At 66.1% G+C, this 23,895-nt stretch overlaps 1 protein-coding gene across 1 annotated transcript; it reads left to right on the top strand.

Moving 5' to 3' along the window:
* Positions 1–143: 143 nt before the first annotated feature.
* On the top strand, positions 144–23,403 carry NBEAL2 (neurobeachin like 2). Its single transcript, XM_062568674.1, has 55 exons — positions 144–211; positions 5,312–5,400; positions 5,484–5,648; positions 6,126–6,207; positions 6,303–6,421; positions 6,506–6,588; positions 7,421–7,506; positions 7,689–7,959; positions 8,078–8,184; positions 8,295–8,366; positions 8,447–8,530; positions 8,650–8,748; positions 8,839–9,413; positions 9,546–9,678; positions 9,768–9,887; positions 9,978–10,308; positions 10,392–10,474; positions 10,573–10,665; positions 11,082–11,253; positions 11,674–11,807; positions 11,891–12,050; positions 12,147–12,249; positions 13,036–13,189; positions 13,462–13,620; positions 13,709–13,868; positions 14,092–14,177; positions 14,307–15,020; positions 15,146–15,324; positions 15,499–15,658; positions 16,184–16,321; positions 16,420–16,725; positions 16,820–16,969; positions 17,045–17,202; positions 17,277–17,401; positions 17,491–17,611; positions 17,851–18,008; positions 18,379–18,512; positions 18,628–18,735; positions 18,939–19,034; positions 19,114–19,238; positions 19,346–19,486; positions 19,568–19,698; positions 19,787–19,896; positions 20,000–20,117; positions 20,210–20,307; positions 20,394–20,510; positions 20,633–20,722; positions 20,890–20,999; positions 21,182–21,354; positions 21,527–21,621; positions 21,776–21,892; positions 21,981–22,142; positions 22,408–22,556; positions 22,668–22,803; positions 23,290–23,403. The coding sequence occupies exons 1-55, from the start codon at positions 161–163 to the stop codon at positions 23,392–23,394; spliced, it is 8,295 nt and encodes a 2,764-aa protein (XP_062424658.1). The 5' UTR covers positions 144–160; the 3' UTR covers positions 23,395–23,403.
* The last annotated feature ends 492 nt before the right edge of the window (positions 23,404–23,895 follow it).

The raw sequence follows: 23,895 nt of genomic DNA, 5'->3' as shown, positions 1-23,895 counted from the left end.
GCAGGTGCCCGGGCCGCGCCGCGCAGCGAGTCGCGCCGAGCCGGGCCGGGCCGGGCCGAGCCGAGCCGAGCCGAGCCGAGCCGCGCCGCGCTCCGCGCCCCGGCCATGGCCCCGCGGGGGCGGCAGGGCCGAGCCGCGTGAGCCCGGGCCCCGGCGGAGCATGGCTTCCCGCGAGCGCCTCTACGAGCTCTGGATGCTCTACTTCGCCAAGGTGAGCCCGGCGCGGCACGGTGGGGCACGGCTACGACCCGGCACGGCACGGTGTGGCACGGCTGCGGCACGATACGGCACGGTTATAGCCCCGTATGGCCCGATGTGGCACAGTATGGCACGGTGTAGCCTGGCACGGCACAGTATGGCACGGTTATAGCCCGGTGTGGCACAGTTATGGCACGATATGCCCCAGTAGGGCACAGTTATGGCGTGGTTATAGCCTAGTGTGGCACAGTATGGCACAGTGTGGCATGGTATAGCCCAGCACGGCATGGTATGGCACGGTTGTAGCCCGATATGCCACGGTTATAGCATGGCATGGCACGGTACGACATGCTCATGGCATGATTTGGCACGGCGATGGCACGATATGGCACGGTATGGCATGGCACAGCCTGGCACAGCACAGCATGGCACGGTTATAGCACGGTATGGCACGGTTATAGCACGGTATGGCACGGTTACAGCCTGGTACGGCACGGTACGGCACAGTTATAACCCAGCACGGCCCGGTTCGGCACAGCCCGCCCCGCCGGGAGGCTCCGAGCCGGCGCAGGTGCCGCAGAAGCGACCCCGGGGCCCGGCGCCGAGCCGAGCCGAGCCGAGCCGAGCCGAGCCGCTGCGCCCCGCGGGCGGCCGCGGTCCGGACCCGCCGGAGCGGGGCAGGGAGGCGCCGCTCGCCCCCCGCGCCCGGGCTTCCCGCCGCCTCCCCGCGGCTTCGTGTCGCTTCGGGGAGGGGGGAGCGGGGCGGGGACGCTCCCCCAGACCGGCTCTTTCCCGGGAAAACGTAATCCGCCTCGCCCGCGCTCCGCGGGAACGGTGTCGTTGGGGTTTTGGGGGTTTTTTTCCATAAAAAAAGCGATTTTGAGGGCTCACCGAGGGGGTCGCTCCGCTTAATTATCTTCACTGGGATAACCAGCCCGGAGCGGGACGGAGGAGCAAGACGGAGGGGGCTGCGGCGCATCCCGGGATGCGCGCTGGGATCGCCGCGGGGTTAACCCCCGCCACCGCCACGCTCCGGTGGGTTGGGATATTTTTTTTCCCCCAGCTCAAGGTGATCTTGCTTGATTTCTTTTTTTTTTTCCCCCCTCCCGTTTCTCCTTCCCGACTCCGGCGGGTAGCGCCAGGCACGTGCCGGGCCCCGTAGCCTGGGAAACGGCATCGCGGGGATGCGCGGCGGCGTCTCCCCACCGGAGCGGGCTTTTCCCTCCCCGCATCCCGTCTCCGCCGGCCGGGATCCCGTCGCCTTTCCGCCTCGCGTCCCGACCTTGCGTCTTCCCCCCTGCCTGGCTCACTCCGCCGTATCCTGCTCTGTCCCTCCCAAATCCGCCCCCCCTCCGTCATCCCAGAGACGGGAGCCGCGGGCCCCGCTTCCCGGCGGGATTCCCGGCTGGGAATGGGGGGCACTGGCTTTGCATCGGGTTTTGCTCCCCTTTTCCATGGCCCCGTGTTAATCCGCGGAAGCGCCAGCGATGAAACCGGCCGGCCCGGGAGTTAATTAATTCCCCGCCGTTAATTCCTGATTGCTCGTCAGCGGGAGTTAGAGGACCGGGAGCCGGCAAAAGCCGGGGAACGGCGTCGGAGTAGCTCAATGTCCGTAAACTCCTCCAGTGGCCACCTCGGCGCGGGATGGCTTCTGCTCGAGGAGCTCCCGCGGCACCACGCGAGCACTGGGAAGCGCCAAAAGTTTTCCCTGGTGGAAAACCCGCGGTCCCGTTCCTGCCTTCCAGCCGGCGCGCCGCATCCGATCAGCGTTTCGGATGCGTCGCCTCCCGCAGTGCTGAAACAGGGCGGAATCGGAGGGCCGATCCCGTTCCCGGCGAGCCCGGAAGCCGCCCAACAGGCTCTGCGAGCCGGCAGCCGGGATGGGCCGGACACCCGGCGCCAGGGTGGGACACCGGGCTGGGAGCGCGCGGGAAGACGGCGGCACCGGGATGGGACACCGGACTGGGAGCATGTGGGAAGATGGTAGCACTGGGATGGAACACTGGACTGGGAGCATGCGGAAAGACAGCGGCACTGGGATGGAGCACCAGGCTGGGAGCATGCGGGAAGACGACGGCACTGGAGTGGGACACTTGGCTGGGAGCATGCGGGAAGACGGCGGCACCGGGATGGAGCACCGGGCTGGGAGCACGGGAAGACGGCGGCACTGGAATGGGACCCCGGGCTTGGATCGCATGGGAAGATGGCAGCACCGGGATGGGACCCCGGGCTGGGATCGCACGGGAAGACGGCGGCACCGGGATGGAGCACCGGGCTGGGAGCACGCAGGAAGACGGCGGCACCGGGATGGAGCACCGGGCTGGGAGCGCGCGGGAAGACGGCGGCACCGGGATGGAGCACCGGGCTGGGAGCGCGCGGGAAGACGGCGGCACCGGGATGGAGCACCGGGCTGGGAGCGCGCGGGAAGACAGCGTCACCAGGATGGGACCCCGGGCTGGGAGCGCCCCGGGAAGGCTGCGGGGCTCCACCGGGCCGCGAGGCCTCCAGCCCCGAGGACGCTCGCGCCGGGCGGGCGCCGCGGGAAGCCGGGCTCGGAAGCGAGCGGCCCCTCGCGAGGCGGCGCGGGAGGAAATGTCGTTGGGGCTCCGAGTGACTTGGCATTTCCTGACTCTCGCTTATTATTTTTTTTTTTAACCCAAGACCTTAAAAAAAAAAAAAAAACGGAAAAAAAGAAAATAACAACCCCCCCCACCCCACCACGCCGCCGCGGTTTTGCCGCTCGCTCTCGCCGCTCGCGTTTCCCCTCCCCTTCTCCGGCCTCTTCCCCGAGCGGCACCGGCGCGGCCGGAGGCGCCGCGCGTCCACCTGCGGCGGCGGGCGATGGAGCCGCCGCGCCGGCAGGTCCCAATCCCTCGGGATTTGGCATCGGGGCGGGAGCGGGACGGGACGGGGCGCGGGGGGTGGGGGGAGCGGCCGGAGCGGGCAGGTGTGCGATGGGGCCGGGCGGGATGCGAGCGCCGCTCCGGGGCGCGCGGGGAATTTCGGGAGCGGGTCCGGCCCCCGGGGCCGGGCTTGGCCTCGCGGCTTCGGTTCTGGATCCGCCGGGAGCGGTGATGGAGCCGGGGCTGGAATCGGGGCGGGGTGGGGGGGGGGGACGCGGGTGGCTGCTCTGGGGCAGCCCCGGAGAGGGGCCGGGGCCGGCGGGCGCCCGGGTGGCCCCACGGTGCTGCAGGGGGGGGACACAGGTGGCCCCAGGGCGCCGCACGGGGGACGTGGGTCACCTCGGGGTGCTGCACGTGGGGCACAGGTCACCCCAGGGTGCTGCAAGGGAGATGTGGGTGGCTGCAGGATGCTGCACGGGGGTCACAGGTGGCCCCAGGGTGCTGCATGGGGGAGGTGGGTCACCCCAGGGTGCTGCGCAGGGGGCACAGGTGGCCCTAGCATGCCATATGGGGGACATGGGTCACCCCAGGGTGCTGCAAGGGAGATGTGGGTCACCTCAGGGTGCTGCTTGGGGGACGCAGGTGGCCCCATGATGCTGCAGGGGGGAACGTGGGTCGCCTCGAGGTGCTGCGTGGGGGACACAGGTGGCCCCGGGGTGCTGCACGGGGGATGTGGGTCACCCCGGGGTGCTGCATGGGGGATGTGGGTGGCCCTGGGGTGCTGTGGGGGGAAGTGGGTCACCTCGAGGTGCTGCATGGGGGACGCAGGTGGCCCCGAGGTGCTGCACGGGGGATGTGGGTTGCCTCGGGGTGCTTGCGTGGAGGACATGGGTGGCCCCGGGGTGCCGTGGGGGGATGTGGGTCACCCCGGGGTGCTGCATGGGGGATGTGGGTGGCCCTGGGGTGCTGTGGGGGGAAGTGGGTCACCTCGAGGTGCTGCATGGGGGACGCAGGTGGCCCCGAGGTGCTGCACGGGGGATGTGGGTTGCCTCGGGGTGCTTGCGTGGAGGACATGGGTGGCCCCGGGGTGCCGTGGGGGGATGTGGGTCGCCCCGGGGTGCTGCGTGGGGCGCACAGGGCGGTGCGGCTGTGCGTGCGCGGCGGAGGCCGGGTGTGAATCACGGTGTTGCACAACCCGCACGGCCTCGCGGTTGTGAAACGGGGCTGGGTGCTGGCGCCCGGGGGTCCCCGGCCGGCCGGCACGCTGGCTGCTGGTTGGCTGGGGCTTGTTTGTGGGGCAGGTGCTCTGAGTGCTGATTGGTTGAGAGCTCCAGAGGGTTAGGCCACTCTGGGTGCTGATTGGTCGAGAGTTCCAGGGGTGGAGTTGAGCCACTCTGAGTGCTGATTGGTCAGCAGCTCCAAGGGGGGGGTGGGAAAGGGTGAGCTGCTCTGGGTGCTGATTGGTCAGCAGCTCCAGGGGCTTGGGCTGCTCTGGGGGCTGATTGGTCAGGAACTTCAGGGGGTTGGGCTATTCTAGGTGCTGATTGGTCAGTGTCCCAGGCCACTCTGCATGCTGATCGGCCAGCAGTTTCTTAAGGGAGGGAGGTTGGACTGCTCTGCGTGCTGATTGGCCAGTTTTTTGGGTGCTGGTCTGTTGCTAGGTGCTGATTGGTCAGCAGCTGGGGGGGGGAGGCACAGTTGTGCCACACTCATTGCTGATTGGCCATCACCCGCCTGTAGGGGGCAGGATTCTCTGTGCGCCGATTGGCTGGGGGCCGCCCAGGCGGCGGGCTGCCCTGGCTGCTGATTGGCCACCGCCTCGGGACTATGGGTGAGGGTGAAGGAGGATGCTTGATGCTGATTGGCTGGTGGTGCAAGGCAGGATGGATGCTCTGCATGCCCGTTGGCTGGCAGCTGGGCGGGGAGGGGAGGGACGCTCCGATTGGCCACCACCTTCGCACCCTGGGTACTGGCCCCAGGTGGTGGAGGTGGAGGCGGAGGTGGAAGTGGTGGAGGAGGAGGAGGAGGTGAAGGTGGAGGTGGAGGTGGTGGTGGTGGTAGTGGTGGAGAAGGAGGAGGTGGTGGTGTTGGTGGTGGAGGTGATGGTGGTGGAGGAGGTGGAGGCGGTGGTGATGGAGGAGGAGGAGGTGGTGGTGATGGTGGTGGTGGTGGAGGAGGAGGTGGTGGCGGTGGAGGTGGTGGAGGAGGTGGTGGTGGCGGTGGAGGACCCTGAAACGGAGGCTCAGGGCCACCTGGCGCTGCCCTTGCAGAAGGACCTGGGCTACCTGCAGCAGTGGCTGGAGGCCTTCGTGACGAGCTTCGAGAAGGTCATCGGCGTGCACTCGCTGGAGCCCCGGAGGTGAGCCGGAGGGGAGGGGGACGTGGGACGGAGACGGGGTGGGGGACGCCGCGGCTCTCACCGGGCGCCGCTCCCGCCGGCAGGCCCGAGGACTCGGCGTCGGAGATCCCGCTGCTGCCGGCCGACGTGCTGCGGGCGCTGAGCCAGCAGCTGGGCCAGTGCGCCGCCCGGGTGCGGGGCGCCGAGCCGCTCGCCGCCCCCCTGGCCCAGGCCCTCCTCCTCCTCAAGTTCTTCATCATCATCTCCAGGTAGGACGTCTCCACCACCACCACCGCCACCACCACCTTCCTCCCCTCCAACGACGAAACCCCGGCCCGCCCCCTCCCCGTTCCCACCCGCCGGAGCTTTTTCCGCTGTTCCGGGGCCTGGGATTTCCCACCACCCCCATCCCAGGCGCTTCCCGGGCATCGCCTCCGCGCCGCGGGGGCTCTCGGGGAACGGGCCGGGCCGGACGCCCCCGCTCGCGCCGCCGAACCGGGGCTCGTCCCCTTCCCAGCGCCGCCTTCGTATTTAGCCCCGGAAAAGGGCTGGTTTGGAAACCGCCCGGCTCCGCTGCGGCCCTCGGGATTTTCCTCCTCTTTGGCAGGAGCCAGGAGGACGGAGAACGGAGACGCGATTTTCGGCGCCTTTTCCCGACGGGAGCCGCCGCGCCGGGAAAGCCTCGGCGGTGGTTCGCTTTTGCCGCGCTCGCCCCTTCCCGCTTTTCCCGTTTTTCCGCCTCTCAGGAATCTCGAAAACGTCCAGAGCGACAAGACGCCCGGCTTGGTCCCGGAGGTGCTCGGCCTGCTGCGCGCCTGCACGCACAAGGTGAGCCGCCGCCGAAACCCGGCCGCCGGTGCTCCCGGCGCGCGTTTCAGCCGTGCTTTTGTTTTATTGTTATTATTTTCCCCCGTTTTCCGCAGCTGCAAAGCGCCCCGGAGCGTGGCGCCGGGCCGCCGCTGGAGGACGTCATGGTCTACGGGCTGCACCTCTGCGAGTGCCTGCTGGACCCCTACCAGACGTGGAGGCGGCAGCTGAGCGGGTGAGAGCGGCGGCGGGGCGCCGGGGCCCGCCGGCACCGCCGGCGCCCCGCTCACGGCCCGCCCCGCCGCTCCTCTGCTGCCAGGGAAGTGGTCAGCGGCACGGAGAAGAGCAAGTACAAGTTCGCCCCGGCCGCGCTGCCCCCCGACTTCGATGCCTTCTTCCAAGGTGGGTGCCGGCGCGGGGCGGTTTGCGCGGCGGTGCCCGTTCCGGGTGGGGTTTCTGCTCCTGCAGGCAGGACCTGGGGCGGCTGGGCGGCCCCGGGGCAGGTATGTGGCCCGGGGGCAAGTATATGGCCCCAGGGGCAGGTATATGGCCCAGGAGCAGGTATGTGGCCCAGGAGCAGGTATATGGCCCAGGGGCAGGTATATGGCCCCAGGGGCAGGTATGTGGCCCCAGGGGCAGGTATATGGCCCCAGGGGCAGGTATATGGCCCAGGGGCAGGTATGTGGCCCTGGGGGCAAGTATATGGCCCCAGGGGCAGGTATATGGCCCAGGGGCAGGTATATGGCCCCAGGGGCAGGTATATGGCCCAGGGGCAGGTATGTGGCCCTGGGGGCAAGTATATGGCCCCAGGGGCAGGTATATGGCCCAGGGGCAGGTATGTGGCCCTGGGGGCAAGTATATGGCCCCAGGGGCAGGTATATGGCCCAGGGGCAGGTATATGGTCCCAGGGGCAGGTATGTGGCCCCAGGGGCAGGTATATGGCCCCGGGCAGGTATGTGGCCCCAGGGGACAAGTATATGGATTTTGTGGCGTTCACAGCCCGCTTTCCCGGGACTCCCCGCGACTCCTCTTTTCCGGGACTCCTCCGGAGCTCAACGCCCGAACCCCTCGCGTTAGGAGCGCTCTGCTCTCCCAGAGCCGCCCGGCGCGGGCTGCCCCGAAAGAGGCCGCAGCGGCGCAGCCGGGCCGGGCCGGGCCGGACCGGGGGCGCGGGGCGATCGGGGCGCTCGGATTTTTCCGCCCGCCCTGACTCTCCCCTCTCCCGTCCTCGCAGAGAGCTTCCAGGGCGGCGTGCAGCTCCCCGAAGCCCTGCAGCTCCGGCTCATGCACCTCTTCGGGGCCATCCTCTCCGGAGCCAAGGTGGGGGCCGCGGGGCGGCCGCGCGGGCTTCGTTAGCCCCGCCGCCCCGGCCCGGAGCAGCTCGCTGCGTTGGCCGAGCGGGGCGAAACGAGGGCGTTCGGGGAGGCGGCGCGGAGCAGCGTGCCCATTTCTCGCGGTTTCCTCCCCGTTTTTTGTTTCGCTTTTTTTTCCCCCCGCCATAGCTCAACGCGCTGGCGGCGGCGACGCCGGCTTCGGTGGAGGTGCTGCTGCTGGTGCTGCGGCGCTGGGGCGCGGGGGCCCCGGCGGGCCGGCGGCTGCTGGAGCTGACGCTGCGCGGGGCGGTGGCGGCGGCGCAGGCGCTGCACGCTGCCGCCCGCGCCGGCCCCCTCCGCGCCTTGCTCCACGGCTACTTCACCGTGCTCAACGCCGACCAGCCGGCCGCCTGCCCGCGCCGCGCCGCCGCCCTCCTGGCCCGCCGCGTCCGCATGCTGGGTAGGTGCCTCGGGATGGGGTGGGGGGGGGGGTGGAAGGGGTTGGGGAGGGGGCTCGGCGTCGCCCCGCGGCACCCGGCCCGCCACCCGCTTCCCCCCGTCCCCCGTCCCCCCCGCAGACGCCATCCCCGCCATGCTGCGCTGCGACGACCGGCCCGTCCTGCAAGCCGTCTTCCTCAGCAACAACTGCTTCGAGCACATCATCCGCCTCGTCCAGAACAGCAAGGTACCGCCGCCGCCGTCCCGCCGCCGCGGGGCCGCGCCGCTCCCGGGAGGCGCGAGCCCGCGGCGCGCTCCTCACTTTCCGCTTCCCCCGACGGCGCCCGTCTGGGGCAGCTCTACCTCGGCGGCGAGCGGCAGGCGGACGAAAGCCGGGGCGAGCTCGGGGCGCCGGCGCAGCCCCCGGAGGTACTGCAGCGTCGGCGCCGGCGCCGGGGCCGCGGCGGGCTCGGGCCGGCGCGCTGAGCCCCTCTCTCGCCGGCGCGCAGGTCTCCGAGGGCGGCGCCGACGCCGTCGCGGTGCACGCCGTCCGCGTGCTCACCTCCATCATGAGCAACTCGCCGTCCGCGAAGGTGGGAGCGCGAGCCGGGCTGCTCGGGGGGGCGCAGCCGGCTCGCTACGGTTTGGGGGGGGCTCTTTGCTTTTTTTTATTATTATTATTTTTTTTTTTTTTAACGCCGCTCGCTTGCAGGAGGTGTTCAAGGAGCGCATCGGCTACTCGCACCTCTACGAGGTGCTGAAGAGCCAGGGCCAGCCCAGCCAGCGCCTGCTGCAGGAGCTGCTGGACATGGTGAGGCCGGGCGCGCGCGGGGACGGAGCGGGGGCCTCCGCTCGCGCTCCGGGCGCTTTCCTGCAAGGGCGACCTCGGCGTCTTCCGCAGGCGGTGGAGGGCGACCACGGCTCCTTCCCGGCGCGGCCCATCCGCAACGAGCAGCCGCTGCTGGTGCTGGTGACGTGGCTGCCGGAGCTGGCCTCGCCGGAGCTGCAGGTCTTCGTGGCGGGGCGGCTGCGGCGGCTCTGCGCCGCCTCGCTGCCCAGCCGCCTCACCTGCGTCAAGGCGGGCATGGTGGGCCGCCTCCTGTCCGCCCTGGGCGCCGCGCCGGCGCCGGCCTGCGCCCAAATCCTGCTGGAGCTGCTGCAGGCGCTGGGCAGCCTCTCGCTGCGGCCCGGCGAGCTGCGCCAGCTGCTCAAGCTGCTGCGGGCCGAGCCGGGCCGGGGCGCCCGCGCCTACACGGCGCCGGCGATCCGGGCGCTGGCGGGCATGGCGCGGGCCGAGGGGCCGGCGCGGGCGCTGCGGTCCTTCGACCTGACGCCCAGCATGGCCGGCATCATGGTGCCCGCCATCCAGAAGTGGCCCGGCGGCGCCTTCGCCTTCCACGCCTGGCTGTGCCTCAGCGAGGAGCCTGGTCCCGAGGCCGAGCGCCCGCCGAGGCCCAAGAGGAGGCAGCTCTACAGGTGAGGTCGGTGGACACGGAGGTGACCGCCCGGTCCGCCGTCCCCGCGGGCTCGGGCCGGCCGGCCGGCCGGCCGCGGTCGCCCCGCCGAGGATGAGGACGGCGCGTTTCCCCCGCCCCTGCCCGCCCGCAGCTTCTTCACGGCCGGCGGCACGGGCTTCGAGGCGTTCTTCACCGCCGACGGCGTGCTGGTGGTGGCCGTCTGCACCAAGCGGGACTACATGACGGTGGCGCTGCCGGAGTTCGCCTTCAACGACTCGGCTTGGGTGAGCGCGGCGCGACGGCGGCGGGCGACGGGCCGGCCGGCCGGCCGGCGGCGTCCGCGCCGCTTGACGCCGTGCCCGTGCGCCCGCAGCACTGCGTCGACGTCGTCCACGTGGCCGGGCGCCGGCCCTTCGGCCACAACGTGGTCAACATCTCCGTGGACGGGCACCTGCGGAAGACGGCTCAGCTCCGCTTCCCGTCCTTGCACGAGGTGAGCGCGCGGCGGTGCCGGCGGTGCCGGTCCGGGGGGGAGCGGCGGGGGGAAATCCGGCCGCACTCGCGGCACCGCTGCCTTTTGCAGTCCTTCACCTCCTGCTGCATCGGCTCCGCGGGGCACCGGACCACGACCACGACCACGGCGGCGGCCTCCCACCCGCCGCCCTGCCACGCGCCCGAGCTGGCCTTCGCCCCGCACCCCACGCTCTGCCGCTCGCAGTCCTTCCCCGCCTCGCTGGGCGCCCGCGCCTGGACGCCCATGCAGCCGCCCACCGAGGGGGTGGTGTCCACGGCGGCGGCCGGCAGCCAGGACACCGAGTGGGGCACCCCCACCTCCCTGGAGGGCCACCTGGGCTCCGTGGCCATCTTCTTCGAAGCTCTGCAGCAGACCCAGGTCAAGGCGCTCTTCTCGGCGGGTACGTCGGGGCGGGAGAGCCGCGGCGCCGGGGCACGGCCGAGGGCTCGGCACGCCGGCTGACGCCCGCTCTCCTCCCTCCAGGGCCGAACGTCACGTCGCTGCTGAAGCTGGAAGGTGATTTCGGGGAGCTCAGCAGCAAGCTGTTGCTTTACTACACCCCGCAGGTGAGGGGCGCCCGCGGCACGGGGCCGCGGCAGCGTGGCGGGGCCGGTCCCCATCGCCGCGTGCCGTGTCCTCGCGGGGCGCCTGTTTCTTCTTGCAGGCCTGCAGGAACAACATCTGCCTGGACCTCTCTCCCAACCACAGCTTCGATGGGCGGCTCACGGGACACCGGGTGGTGAACTGGGATGTCAAGGTACACGGGGTGGCCCTGTGCGTTGGCCACAGGTGCTCCCCGGGGGGCGAGTGGCTGTGACAGGTCCCCTGGTCCCACCAGGACCTCTGCTACGCGGCGCTGGCTCCCCCGAGGACCTGCCTGGTTGGGCTTCAGGGAGGTTTTGTGCGCTCCTTGCCCTCTTCACCGAGCCGGGCTGCAGCGGTGCAGGAAAACGGGTGCTTTTCAGGGAACCCGCTCTGCGTTCATCGTATGGGATGGCTCAGAGCCTCTGCTGGCTGCTGAGCCCAGGTGTCCCTGGGGCCGGGAGCGTGGGGCAACGAGCCCGAGGGAGGGCTCGGGGGGTCCCTGGCTTCTGGCACACGTACAACCTCCTCCTCTCCGCTGCCGTGCGAGGCCGAAGGCACAAAGCCGTGCCTCTCGCCTGCCTCCCGCAGGATGTGGTCAACTGCGTTGGCGGCATGGGCGTGCTGCTGCCCCTGCTCGAGCAAGTGGTGGCCGAGCCGGAGGAGTCCGGAGACGAGCCGGAGACCAACGACCTGGTGGGTCCCGAGCTGACGTCCTCCAGGAATGCCCAGGGCATGCTCATCCCCCTGGGCAAGTCCTCAGGTGAGCCCCTTGCTGACATCTTTCCATGCTGGTACGGGCCAGTTAGTCCTAAGCAAGCGGTTTTCTTCTGGCTTGCCTTTGTGTGGAGTCTCCAGTGTCTTGTAGAAGGCTGGGCTCGTGCAAGCACCTGCCCCTTCAGGGGAGAAAGGGGCCCTCTCCTGTTACCTAGCAGCTTATTTTTAGGCAGCTCGTAGCAACCGAGGTTTCTAGTCAAGTTAGAGGGAAATAGGTGAACAAGCAGAAAAGTTTGTGGAGAGGACTGAATGCGCAGTTCCTTGTAAAACTTGGCGAAATCCAGGATAACACCCGGGGTCGCCAGGACGTCCTGTGTGAGGGTATGCTCGGCAGTGCTGCGGGAACCGCCTGGAAGCTGCATTTGCAGCTCCCCGACGGATTTTGCCCACTCCCCGTGCCTTGCAGAGAGCCGACTGGAGAGGAATAGTGTGGCCGCCTTCCTGCTGCTGGTCAAGAACTTCATTCAGAACCACCCAGTGAACCAGGAGAGCCTGGTGCAGTGCCATGGGCCAGCCATCATCGGGGCCCTGCTGCAGAAGGTGCGTGGGCAGCATGGGGCCGGGCGTTGCGAAGCCGCGGGGTGCCGTGGCCGGGCTGCAGCCTCCTCTCTCGCCCTCACCAGGTCTCCAGTCTGCGGCTGGATATGAGCCTGCTGATGGCCTCGCAGATCCTCATGGAGCAGGTGGCCTCTGAGGGCAGCGGCCTCCTGCTCCACCTCCTCTACCAGCACCTCCTCTTCGACTTCCGCATCTGGAGCAACAGTGACTTTGCCGTGCGCTTGGGTGAGAGCCCCGGGCTGCCTGCCAGCACCCACCATGCTCCCCACGCCACCCACATGACCCACAGCTTGGGGTCTGCTCCATCGTCTCTGCCCACAGGTCACATCCAATACCTGGCCAACATCATCAAGGACCACAAGCAGCGAATCCGCAAGAAATACGGCGTGCAGTACATCCTGGACTCCATCCGGACGTACTACGGGTGAGCAGGTGGCGGCACACCAGGCTTGGGCGCGTTGGGCTCCACAGAGCCAGCGAAGACGGCCAAAGGACCTTTTGTGCCCCATGGCCCCAAGCCCATCCCTAAATACCGCTCAGCATCTTAACACCCCGAGAGCTGCAACCCGGCGGCGCCAGAATCCTCCCCCACGTCCGGGGAAGGATAGAGCCAGACCCTCACGCTGCTTCCCCAGAATAGTCCTCCAGCCCCTCAGCGATCTGCAGCTCTGTGGTGGCCTGACCCAAAAGCGATGCGGTTGCATTTGGTAGTTGTTACGGGTTTTTTCCACCTGTGCGTTTGTCTCTCCGCCGCTTTTCTTTTTTTTTTTCCAAAATTGCACAAATATTTCAGAGCCAAAATATCCTGCAGCAAGGATCCCCCCGTCAGCTGCACGGGGACCCATCTCGCTCGTTTGCTCGGACCCCGGCAAGCCCTAACCTGGTTGAATTCTCCCTAGCTTAGAGAATTTTACAGCTTCAAAAATCATAGTTTCTGCAACAAGCTCGTGGCTTTTCCTGCCTGATGCTGTGCGTTCCCGCGGTGAGCACTGGGATGCTGGTGCACTGCAGAAGACCCAGACTCGTGGGGGTGGGTGCTACCAGGGGACGGTCACGCTGGCTGGCCTGGTGTTGCCCCAGCTCCTCAGGGTCCTGTAGCAGGATTTGGGATCGCGTTGGCTCCGAGTGACAGGAAGAGCCCAGGGAGGAGGGACCCGAGGAAGGGTGGATGGTTGTGCCCATCCCCAGCCCTGCCGTGTCTCATCCCTAGTGCCCCCAAGGAGAAGCCGACAGCAGCCGACAACGTCAAGACAGTGCAGACATCCCTCTTCAGCCTGGTGAAGGACTTCTTCTGCAGGAGCTTCTCCGCGGAGGAGATGCAGAGCTTGATGAGCTACGTGGCTGCGGCACAGGACGAGCAGCAGGTACGGCGCCGAGCCACCCCCACCGAGCTGGCTGTGCCCCTCTTGTTGTCATGACCAGGCAGAGGAGATAAAACCCCAGCGAGCAGGCAGCGCGTGCAGAGAACTGATGGGCTCACTGCACAGCTGGTCCAGAGCCGCCTCTGCAGGCCTGGCAGCCATGTGAGCCCATCCTGGTCAAAGCGGCCGAGATGCCAGGCTGGCACCACATGGTTGTGCCCCCGCCGACAGCTGGGCGTGTGGTGGTGTTCTGCAGCTGGCCCTGTTGCTTACAGGTGTGTGGGGCCCTGGAGGTGATCCACAGCCTGCTGAAAGGCTCGCCTGCCCAGGAGCAGCTCTTCACCTTCCTCTTCGAGCCGGGCAATGTGGAGGTCTTCTTCTCACTGCTGGTGCAGAAGAAGTTCTCGGATGAAGTGCGAGAAAGGGTCTTCAAGGTGAGCAGGGTCCTTTGCAGCAGCCATGTGGCCATGGTCTTTGTACCAGTGGGATTTCATGTCCTTCCATCCTTCTCCATCTCTCCAGATCCTCTACAAGATGCTCAAGTACGAAAAGGTCCCCGAGCGCAGCAAGAACCGCCTGAAGCTGAAGGACATCGGCTACCAGGGGCTCATCGCCTGCCTCGGTGACATCCCCAGCTCCATGCTGCTCTTCCGCTGCCTCTCAGAACAGGTCCTTGGTGCAGGTACCTCATGCCCCACAGCAGGCACCCTGACTGCAGCCCCCCGCACCATCTGAAACGTGTGCCATGGTGGGGTGGTTGCTGTGGGTCCACCACTCAGTTTTTGAATGTGCTCAGCCGATCTTGCAGCTAGTGCCCCAGCTGAGCTGTTCAGAGGAGATCCAAGGCAGTCTGGTGGCTTTGGGGGACAGGAGGACCTACTACCACTCTCTCTCCTTGCCCACAGACCCCCCCAACTACAAGGACCTGATGGCTGTGGTTTACCTGTCCCACCGCGCTGAGCTGACTGTCCGGCTCGATATTTGCCGTAAGGTGAGAGGAGCCCACGGGTGCCGGGCAGGAGCATGCTCCTGCCATCCCTCAGAGGGTACCCCATGTACCCGAGGGGCTGCCCAGAGCTGTAATGACATCGTCTGTTTTCTCTCCCCCCTCCGCCTGCAGCTCTTCCACTTGATCTACTCCCAGCACGACATGGTGAAGCAGCTGGCGAAGCTGGCGGGCTGGCAGGACACACTCACCAAGCTCTACGTCAAGGAGTCCTACGAGTCCCGTCAGCACAGCCTCAGCAATTCAGGCAACGGCGGCTGCCTCGAGCTCCTCCGGCTCGCGGATTCCCCTGGCAAGGAGGCCAGCAAGGAGGTGCCAGGAGACACCAGCCCGCCGCCCACCGACCTGCAGGAGCTGGATGTCTTCCTGCCACTAGGCTATGAGGCCTCGGACCACGAGCTCTCAGAGGGCTTCTCCGACCACTCTATCTCACCAACTGGCCGCATCAAGTCCTTCCATTCCTACAACTTCAAGTCCTTTGACTCCTCGGACCGGGCCAGCCGCTCTTCCTCCAATCCCGGGGACCACGGGGAAGGTCCCACCGGGGACAGCCTCCCGTTCGACAGCGTCTACCAGCCACTCTCACCATTTTCCACCTCACCATTTGACCTGGGGCTGGACCTTGCCAGCACTAGTTCCATCGCCACAGCGGAGAGCGGGAACCAGACTCCAGCCAGCGGCCCCGGCACCCCATCACCTCTGGAGACCTTCAAGCCCTTTCCAGGACTGCGAGCTCGCAAGAGCTCAAGTCTCTCAAATGTTCTGGATGAGAGCAGCTACCAGGACACGCTGCCCTGCGATAACATCTCCAACACCAGCAACCCCCAGGTAAGCCACTGCCACAGAGTAGCCCAAAACATCTCACCGGGACCTGAAGGTCTGCCACCTGACCCAGGCACTCGCCAAGCTCGGTCCCCCCCAGTGCCTTGGGTTCACGTTCTCTTTGCTGGCAGCAAACACCAGAGGAGGAGCTGTGCAACCTTCTGACAAACATCATCTTCTCGGTGACATGGCGCGGGGTGGAGGGCTGGGACGATGCAGCCTGGAAGGAGCGCGGACAAGTCTTCTCGGTGCTCACCAAGCTGGGCACAGCCTGCGAGCTGGTGAGGCCCCCCGACGAGATCAAACGCAGGTGAGCGGCTATTGGGTGCCACCTCTACCCCAGCGCCCAAGGGGATGATGCTGCTCCTCTTCACCCATCTGGGAAGAGCTGGATGGGGGTGAAGAGAGAGACACGGTCCCCTCGCGACTGCTCAGAGGGTGTGGGTGTCTGGGCTGCCCTGTTGAGCCACCAGCTCTCCCACAGCCTCCTGGAAATGATGCTGGAGTCAGCATTCACAGACCTGAAGGAGTCAGCGCCGGCCGCCCTACCTGGCCTCATCCAGAACACCCTCAAGCTGCTGCGGCTGCTCCAGGACTTCTTGTTCTCTGAGGGACACAACAACCAGGCCCTGTGGAGCGAGAAGGTGACACAGTCCTAACTCTAACCTTAACCCTGATCTCTAAGCCTAACCCTAAACCTATAATGCTAAGCCCTAGCCCTAAAGATGTAACGTTAAACCCTAACCCTAACTCTAAACCGTATCCTTACACCTTAACTCTAAGCCCTAAGCCCAACCCTAACCCTAAATCCTATCCTACATCTTAAACCTAAATCTAAACCTTAAAACCAACCTATAACCCTAAACCCTATCCCTCGCCCAACCCTAAATCTAACTCTAAACCCTAAGTCCTAACCTGAAACCCTAACACTAAACCTAACCCCCAGCCCAGATCTTAAACCCTAACTTGAACCTTAAACCCCAGCCCTAAGCCCAACACACTACCCTAACACACTCCAAGCAAAGCAGGGCTCCTGGCTGCTGGAGGAAGCCAACAGACCATGGGTGATCAGGAGAGACCTGCTGGCTATGCGCCCGGCTGACCGCAGAGCCGGCGGCCCTGCGTGCCACGGCCCGGAGCTCACTCTGCCCGTCCCTCTGTCACCCCAGATCTACGAGGGAGTGAGCAGCTTGCTGGACAAGCTAAGTGTGTGGTACCACCTGGCCAACGGCACCTCTGACCTCAAGGAGATGGCCCAGACGGGCCTGCGCATCCTCGTGGGCTACATCACGCTGCAGGACCCCCAGGTGTGCCGCACCAGCCAGGGGCATCCCCTGGGGATGGGGGGACACCAGGTGGGCGTGACGGTCCCTTGCTGATACCTCAGCCTGTGTCCCCTCCCCAGCTGCACTCGCTGGCATACGTGAAGCTGCACAGCCTGCTGCAGACAGCCTCAGCACCCCGCAGGGACACAGCCTGCTACCTCCTGGGCAAGCTGGAGACCCCACTGCAGCGCTCACTGGACGCCAAGTCAGAGACCTTCTCCTGGCTGGTGCCCATCATCCGCACACTCATGGACCAGTGCTACGAGAGCCTGCAGCTGCAGCACTTCTTGCCCTCGCTGCCCCCCACCAACGGCAGCCCCACTTTCTATGAGGATTTCCAGCTCTTCTGCAGGACCGCCGAGTGGAGGGGCTTCATCGAGAAGCATGTGGGTGTCCCAGTGACGATGGGGAAGGACTGTCACCGGTGCCTTGCTGAATGCCACAGAAACATCTCGACTCTCATCCTGTCTCCCCTGGCAGGTGCAGCCCACCATGGCCCAGTTCGAGATGGACACGTTCGCCAAGAGCCACGACCACATGTCCAACTTCTGGAATGCCTGCTACGACACCATGATGAGCAGTGCGCTGCGGCGGGAGCGCGACAAGGCAGCGAGCCGGCAGATGTTCCAGGTGCCATGGGTGCCCTGGGACCGGGCTCCTGGCTGACAGCTACTGGGCATCTCACTCCCGCTGCTCTCTCCACAGGAAGTGGTCCTGGAGCCAGCGGCCAAGCGAGCCAAGGCCGAGAATACCCGTCATGCCAACGTCCTCAAGCAGGCCACCAACCACCACAGCACCGTGCTCAAGCAGTGGCGCTGCCTGAGCCGCCTGCTCGCCTCGCCACGCTCGGCGTGGGCTGACCGGTGAGGGCCCACCAACCCCATGTGTCCACCCCAGACAGGGGTCACAGGCTGGCTCACACCCTCTGCTCCCCCAGGAACCCACCAGAGACCCGCTGGAAGCTCTCCAGTGCTGAGACTTACTCCCGCATGCGGCTGAAGCTGGTGCCCAACCTCAATTTCGACCAGCACCTGGAGGCCAGCGCTCTGCGGGACAACCTGGGTAAGGGAGGCCTGCAGGGACAGGCCATGGGGTGCTGTGGTGGAGGGTAACATGTCTGGTGCAGGCTGAGCTGGCCCCGCTCATTGCAGGAGCCGATCACCTCCACAACCCCACCGAGTCCCTCCCGCTCGCCGTGGCCAAGGAGGCCAAGGTGAGTGAGTTGAAAGACGACCAGCTGGCTGAGGAGGACCTCCCCGTCTTGGACAGCCAGTGAGTGTCTCTGTCCCCTGCCGTGAGGCCAGCGGAGAGCACGGCCGCCCTGTGACTGCTCCCTCCAGCCCGCTCCATCCACATCGTGGTTTTCGGACCATGTCACCATCTTGAAGATGGTCATGTCCTTTGGCTCTGGCCACCTAGAGCCTTGGGATGCTTGCACCGGCAAGTTATGGGGCGTGGTGGGATGTGAGGCCAGGGGCTCCTCACCCCCAGGGTCACCCTGTGTTGCCCAGGACTGAGCCCAAGGAGCAGAGCCAACGGGAGAAGCTGGTGATCTCGGAGGACTGCGAGCTCATCACAACAGTGGCTGTCATCACTGGCCGCCTGGAGGTCACCACCCAGCACATCTACTTCTACGATGGCAGCAGCGAGAAAGAGGAGACAGAGGAAGGTACTGGCACACACCAGGGGCGCTTTTATCCCAGGAGAGCACCTGGCCACAGTGGGTTAGGAACAAGGACAGGGTTGCAAAAGCCCAAATCTCTGCTAGTGCTCATCGCTGGTCCCAGAAGCATGGGAACACGTGGGGATGGGAGCAGATCCCTGCAGCAAAGAGGGTGATGAAACTCCCATCCCTGTTCCCCTGGGGTGCTCACCTTTTTGTGGTGGCTCGGCTTGGAGCAGGCTTGTCCCAGCACCCGAGTCACTGCAGTGAAGCTCCATCTCCTGGCTGGTCCCATATCTCCCTGTACCATCCCAGCCAGGCGCGTGGGCAGGGTGGACGGTGAACATAGTGTGGTTTTGTGCTTCTGCCCTGGCAGGGATCGGCTACGACTTCAAGCGGCCCTTGTCACACCTCCGTGAGGTCCACCTGCGCCGCTACAACCTGCGCCGCTCCGCACTCGAGTTCTTCTTCATCGACCAGGCCAACTACTTCGTCAACTTCAAGAAAAAGGTGAGGGCAGTGTGTTGCCCGAAAGCCTACCCTTCTGAGCCCCAGGGCCTTGGGGGGATGTCAGGATGGGGGCCACGAGCTGGGAGCACTTCATGCTCTTACCTCCATCCCCCAGGTGAGGAACAAGGTGTACTCCAGCATCCTCAGCCTGCGCCCGCCCAACCAGATCTACTGCAACAGCCGCTCGCCCCAGGAGCTGCTGAAGGCCTCAGGGCTCACCCAGGTACCAGCGTCACCACCATGTTCCTCAGTGGTGCCTGTGCAAAGAGGAGGGGTGGCCCTGTGCACCATGTCCCCCGTGGCATGACACCAGGGGCAGCAGGGGGCGTAGAGTGATGTCCTCACGGGACAAGCCAGAGCATCCTTCACTGCTGGATGCCATTCCCAGGCATGCCCTGCCCCTCAGCCATTCTCTTTTTGGTCCAGAAATGGGTTTTACGGGAGATCTCCAACTTTGAGTACCTCATGCAGCTGAACACCATCGCAGGGCGCACCTACAACGACCTCTCGCAGTACCCCGTGGTAAGGACCCTTCACCACGGCCACCGCCAGTGCTCCTCTGCTGGCCAGGGTGGTCACGCACGTTCTTTCTGCTCCCCAGTTCCCCTGGATCCTGCGCGACTATGTCTCAGAAACGTTAGACCTCAGCAACCCAGCCGTGTTTCGGGACCTGTCCAAGCCCATCGGGGTGGCCAACGAGAGGCATGCCAAGGACGTGAAGGAGAAGTGAGCACCCGCCCCGTCACCACGGAGGAGGAGGGGGCGAGGGCGGGCACGGCCGGGGCAGGAGCACCCTTGTTGGCTCCCGCCTGACTCTTTGCATCGCCCCCCAGGTACGAGAGCTTTGAGGACCCCACGGGCATGATTGACAAGTTTCACTACGGCACCCACTACTCCAATGCCGCCGGCGTCATGCACTACCTGATCCGCACCGAGCCCTTCACCACGCTGCACATCCAACTGCAGAGCGGCCGGTGAGCACCGCGCGGCCCCACGGTGCCCCAGAGCCGCTTGCGGGGGCCCACCGGGTGCCAGCAGCCTCCCTGCGCCAACAGGTTTGACTGCTCGGACCGCCAGTTCCACTCGGTGCCGGCAGCATGGCAAGCCCGCATGGAGAACCCCGTGGACGTCAAAGAGCTCATCCCTGAGTTCTTCTACTTCCCTGAATTCCTGGAGAACCAAAATGGTACGGGGCAGCCCCAGAACCAATGCGAGATGCCTTTACCTCTGCCCCGGCACCGCAGTGATCCCACCGCTGCTGGCTCTTCCTGCAGGCTTCGACCTGGGCTGCCTGCAGATGTCCAACGACAAGGTGAACGACGTGGTGCTCCCGCGGTGGGCCCGCTCCCGCGAGGACTTCATCTACCAGCACCGGAAAGCCTTGGTGAGATGACCTTCTCCCAGCGTCCCCTTTCCTTGGCTTGCCCCATCAGAGGGAATTTTGGGGGAGGCAGCACCATGCCCCTTGACACCCTGCCTCTGGACAGGAGTCAGAGTACGTCTCGGCCCACCTCCACGAGTGGATCGACCTCATCTTCGGCTACAAGCAGCGGGGCCCAGCTGCCGTGGAGGCCCTTAACGTCTTCTACTACTGCACCTACGAGGGTGAGCCACAGGGCCGGGGCAGGCAGGGGGGCGCACACCAGCATCCCTGTCCCCATCCTCACCCTCATCCCCGTCCTCATCCCCATCCCCAGGGGCTGTGGACCTGGACGCCATTGCCGATGAGACGCAGAGGAAGGCTCTGGAGGGCATCATTAGCAACTTTGGGCAGACACCCTGTCAGCTGCTCAAGGTAGCGATGGGGAGGGCAGGCATCCAGATGACCATCCTGGGCCACAGGATGTCCCCGTCTTCACAGGCGCCCTCTCGCCCTGGCAGGAGCCCCATCCAGCACGCCTCTCGGCCGAGAATGCAGCCCGTCGCCTGGCCCGCCTTGACACCCACTCACCCAACGTCTTCGAGAACCTTGGCCAGCTCAAGTCCTTCTTTGTGGAGGTGAGGACCACCCTGGGCAACACAGCATGAAATGCTGGACCATAGATAGTCCTCTGGGCAGGAGGACAGACCTGGGGGACTGGCAGCGAGGAGGGCGCCAACCGGCTATGGTTTCCCCGCAGGGCATCAGCGATGGAGTGGCGCTGGTGCAAGCCGTGGTCCCCAAGAACCAGGCCCATTCCTTCATCACTCAGGGATCCCCCGACGTCCTGGTAAGTGCTAGGCTGACTCCGAGGCCATGGCTCAGTCCTGCACCCTGCAGGGAAACTGAGGCATGGATACAAGCTGCTGACCCCGAGGGATTCAGGAACCAAATGCCCAGCTCCTGGATGCAGCAGGAGTCCCATCCCATGCAACCTCCTTCGCCACCTCTCCCCAGGTCACCGTGAGTGCCAACGGCTTGCTGGGGACCCACAACTGGCTGCCCTACGACAAAAACATCTCCAACTACTTCAGCTTCACCAAAGACCCCACCGTCTCCAACGCCAAGTGAGTCCAACGTGTGCCCAGCGGGGTCAGCCCATCATCCCTTTCCTGGGTGGATCTGGTGTTCTGCAGATGCTGGCCAGGCCATATGAGCTCTCCAGGTGCCCTAGGTCCACAGGGCACATGGGCAAGGAGCAGATACTGATGCTGGCTCTGCCACCATCACCCGTTGTCCTTCTCGGCAGGACCCAGCGCTTCCTGCAGGGCCCCTTCGCCCCCGGTGCAGACCTGTCCTCCCGCACGTTGGCCGTGTCACCCGACGGCAAGCTGCTCTTCAGTGGGGGCCACTGGGACAACAGCCTCCGCGTCACAGCGTTGGCCAAGGGAAAGGTGGTCGGCCACATCACCCGGCACATAGGTACAGCACGGCGGTGACAACCTTCACTCGGCATCCGCTGCGGCGCGGGGGCTTGGGGAGTCGCGACGGGGCTGTGTCTGCGGGGTTTCTGGTCCTGGAGACCCAGCGAGGTCCCTGGCCGCAGTGGGACGGGGCTCACGGCTCACCCCTCGTCTCTCGGATGACCCTGCAGACATCGTCACCTGCCTGGCGCTCGACCTGTGCGGTATCTACCTCATTTCTGGCTCCCGCGACACCACCTGCATGGTGTGGCAGGTCCTGCAGCAGGTACCAGGAAGCCCGTGCCAGCGCCAGTCCTTCCTCCCACACTGGGCGGCTCTGTGCCCCAAGCCCTTCATGGTCCCTCACTCCTGACGGGTGGCTCCTGGCCAGCTCCAGTTCAAAATCTGGACCTCTGAGGTCTCCGTTTCTCCTTGGCCAGGGTGGCTTTTCCAGTGGCCTGGCCCCCAAACCCATCCAGGTCCTCTACGGCCACGACGACGAGGTGACGTGCGTCGCCATCAGCACCGAGCTGGACATGGCCGTGTCGGGCTCCAAGGTGAGTTGGGGGTGGGTGGCACGGCTCATCCCTCCGGGCTTTTCCCCCTCCCAGCAAAGCGCCAGAGCCACATTGCCCTCCTTCGCAGGACGGCACCATCATCATCCACACTGTGCGCCGGGGCCTCTTCATGAAGTCACTGCGGCCACCCAGCGAGACCTCACTGCCCACCACCGTCTCCAGCCTTGCCGTGGGGCTGGAAGGCCAGATCGTCGCCCAGACTGCCGTGGGTGAGCGGTCCTCCCTGAAGGTGAGTCCTCTAGCATGATGGAGGGCCTCCACCCTAAATATGCCTGGTGGCATGTCGCTCTGGGGGAGTCCTCTCCCAGGAGAGGGCAGTGTCGAGTCCCCCGTTCCTTCATGAGCCCGAGCGAGATGCCACCTCCATTGCAGCTTTGTCCTCCTTTTCTATCATCTTCCCGCGTGCCTCGCCCATGCTCCGCAATGCAGGATCTGCACATTGGTCCTCAGTCCGTCCCCACTGGTCTCCCAGTCCCCCTTTCCTTTTCCTTCAGGATAAGTTTGCCCTGCACCTCTACTCAGTCAATGGGAAGCACCTCTCCTCCGTCCCATTGGACGAGCAGGTGACGGCCATGTGCATCACGGAGGACTTTGTGGTGCTGGGGACCATGCAGTGCGGGCTGGAGATCCGTGACCTGCAGAGGTAGAAGCTCGCACCGGCTCCCAGTCCGGCTTCATCCGGGGCTGGCATGTGGGCACCGCGCTGGTGGTGACGTCGGAGGGGTTCCACGCACCCATCCTCTTGCCCTTCCAGCCTCCAGGCGGCAGTGCCAACTGTGCCCATGCGGGTGCCCGTCCACAGCGTGTCCGTCACCAAGGAGAAGAGCCACATCCTGGTGGGGCTGGAGGACGGCAAGCTCATCGTGGTGGGGGCAGGACAGCCCACAGAGGTAAAGGTGGCTCAGCCTGGCCTGCCACTGCCCCCAGGGGCTCGGCACAGGCCCTCAGCAGGGCCAGGAGAAGGTGGTGGTGGCCTTGCATGTCCCTGTCCTCTGTGCATGTAGGTGGACTCACTCTCCTGCTCTACAGGGCAGGGAGGGACCAGAGGGGAGGGGATGGGGATGGGGAGCTGGATGGGGAAGGGAAGGGAACTGGGAACAGGAGAAGATGGGGGTGGGATGGGGAAGGGGATAGGGAAGAGGATGAGGGTGAAGAAGGGGAAGGAGATGGGGACAGGGACAGGGATGGAGGTGGGACAGGAGAGGGGATGGGGAGAGGGATGGGATGGGATGGGATGGGATGGGATGGGATGGGATGAGATGGGGAGGAGGAGCTGGTGGTGAGGATGGGGAAGGGCATAGGGATGGGCATCGGATGGGATAGGGACGGGGACCGGGACGGGGCCGCGCCGCATCCCGCCCCTTTCGCTCGGCCAGGTGAGGACGGGCCAGTTCCCGCGCCGCCTGTGGCGCTCGGCGCGGCGCATCTCCCAGGTGTCGGCCGGCGAGACGGAGTACAACGCCGCCGAGGGCAGGTCGTAGCCCGGCGGGGCGCCCGGCGGCGCCGGCGCGGGACGCGGCGACCCGCCGGCCCCCGGCGCGCCGCCCGCCCCCGCCGCCGCCGCCGCCGCCCTTGCACCGCGCCGCGGAGGAGCTGCCCGCCGCCCTGTTTTCTATCGATTTATAGCTCTTTTACAGAAAGATATAAATATATATATATATATATATATATGTCTATATATATATATCGCCCTCGGAAATAAAGGTGCGCAAGGCCGTCGTCTCCCGCGGCCCGTCTCTGCGGCCGGGCGCCCGTGTCACGAGCGCGGCGGGTCTCGGCACCCGTGTCACGAGCGCGGCGGGTCTCGGCGGGCGCCTCCGTCTGTCCGTCTGTCGTCGTCCCCCCCCCTCACGGGGAGGACGTCCCCTCCGCGCCACCGGCTGCCCCCCACCCCCACCGCCCGTGTCCTCCCGTGCCCCGGCCACCCGCCGTGGGGCCCCGCGGCCGCCTGCGCCCTCTGTCCCCGGTGCCCGGGCCGTCAC

The sequence above is a fragment of the Rhea pennata genome, chromosome 2 (genome assembly GCF_028389875.1).
Source record: "Rhea pennata isolate bPtePen1 chromosome 2, bPtePen1.pri, whole genome shotgun sequence".
NCBI lineage: Eukaryota > Metazoa > Chordata > Aves > Rheiformes > Rheidae > Rhea > Rhea pennata.
The sequence above is the reverse complement of the archived record's forward strand: the minus strand, read 5'-3'. Positions and strand labels throughout refer to the sequence as shown.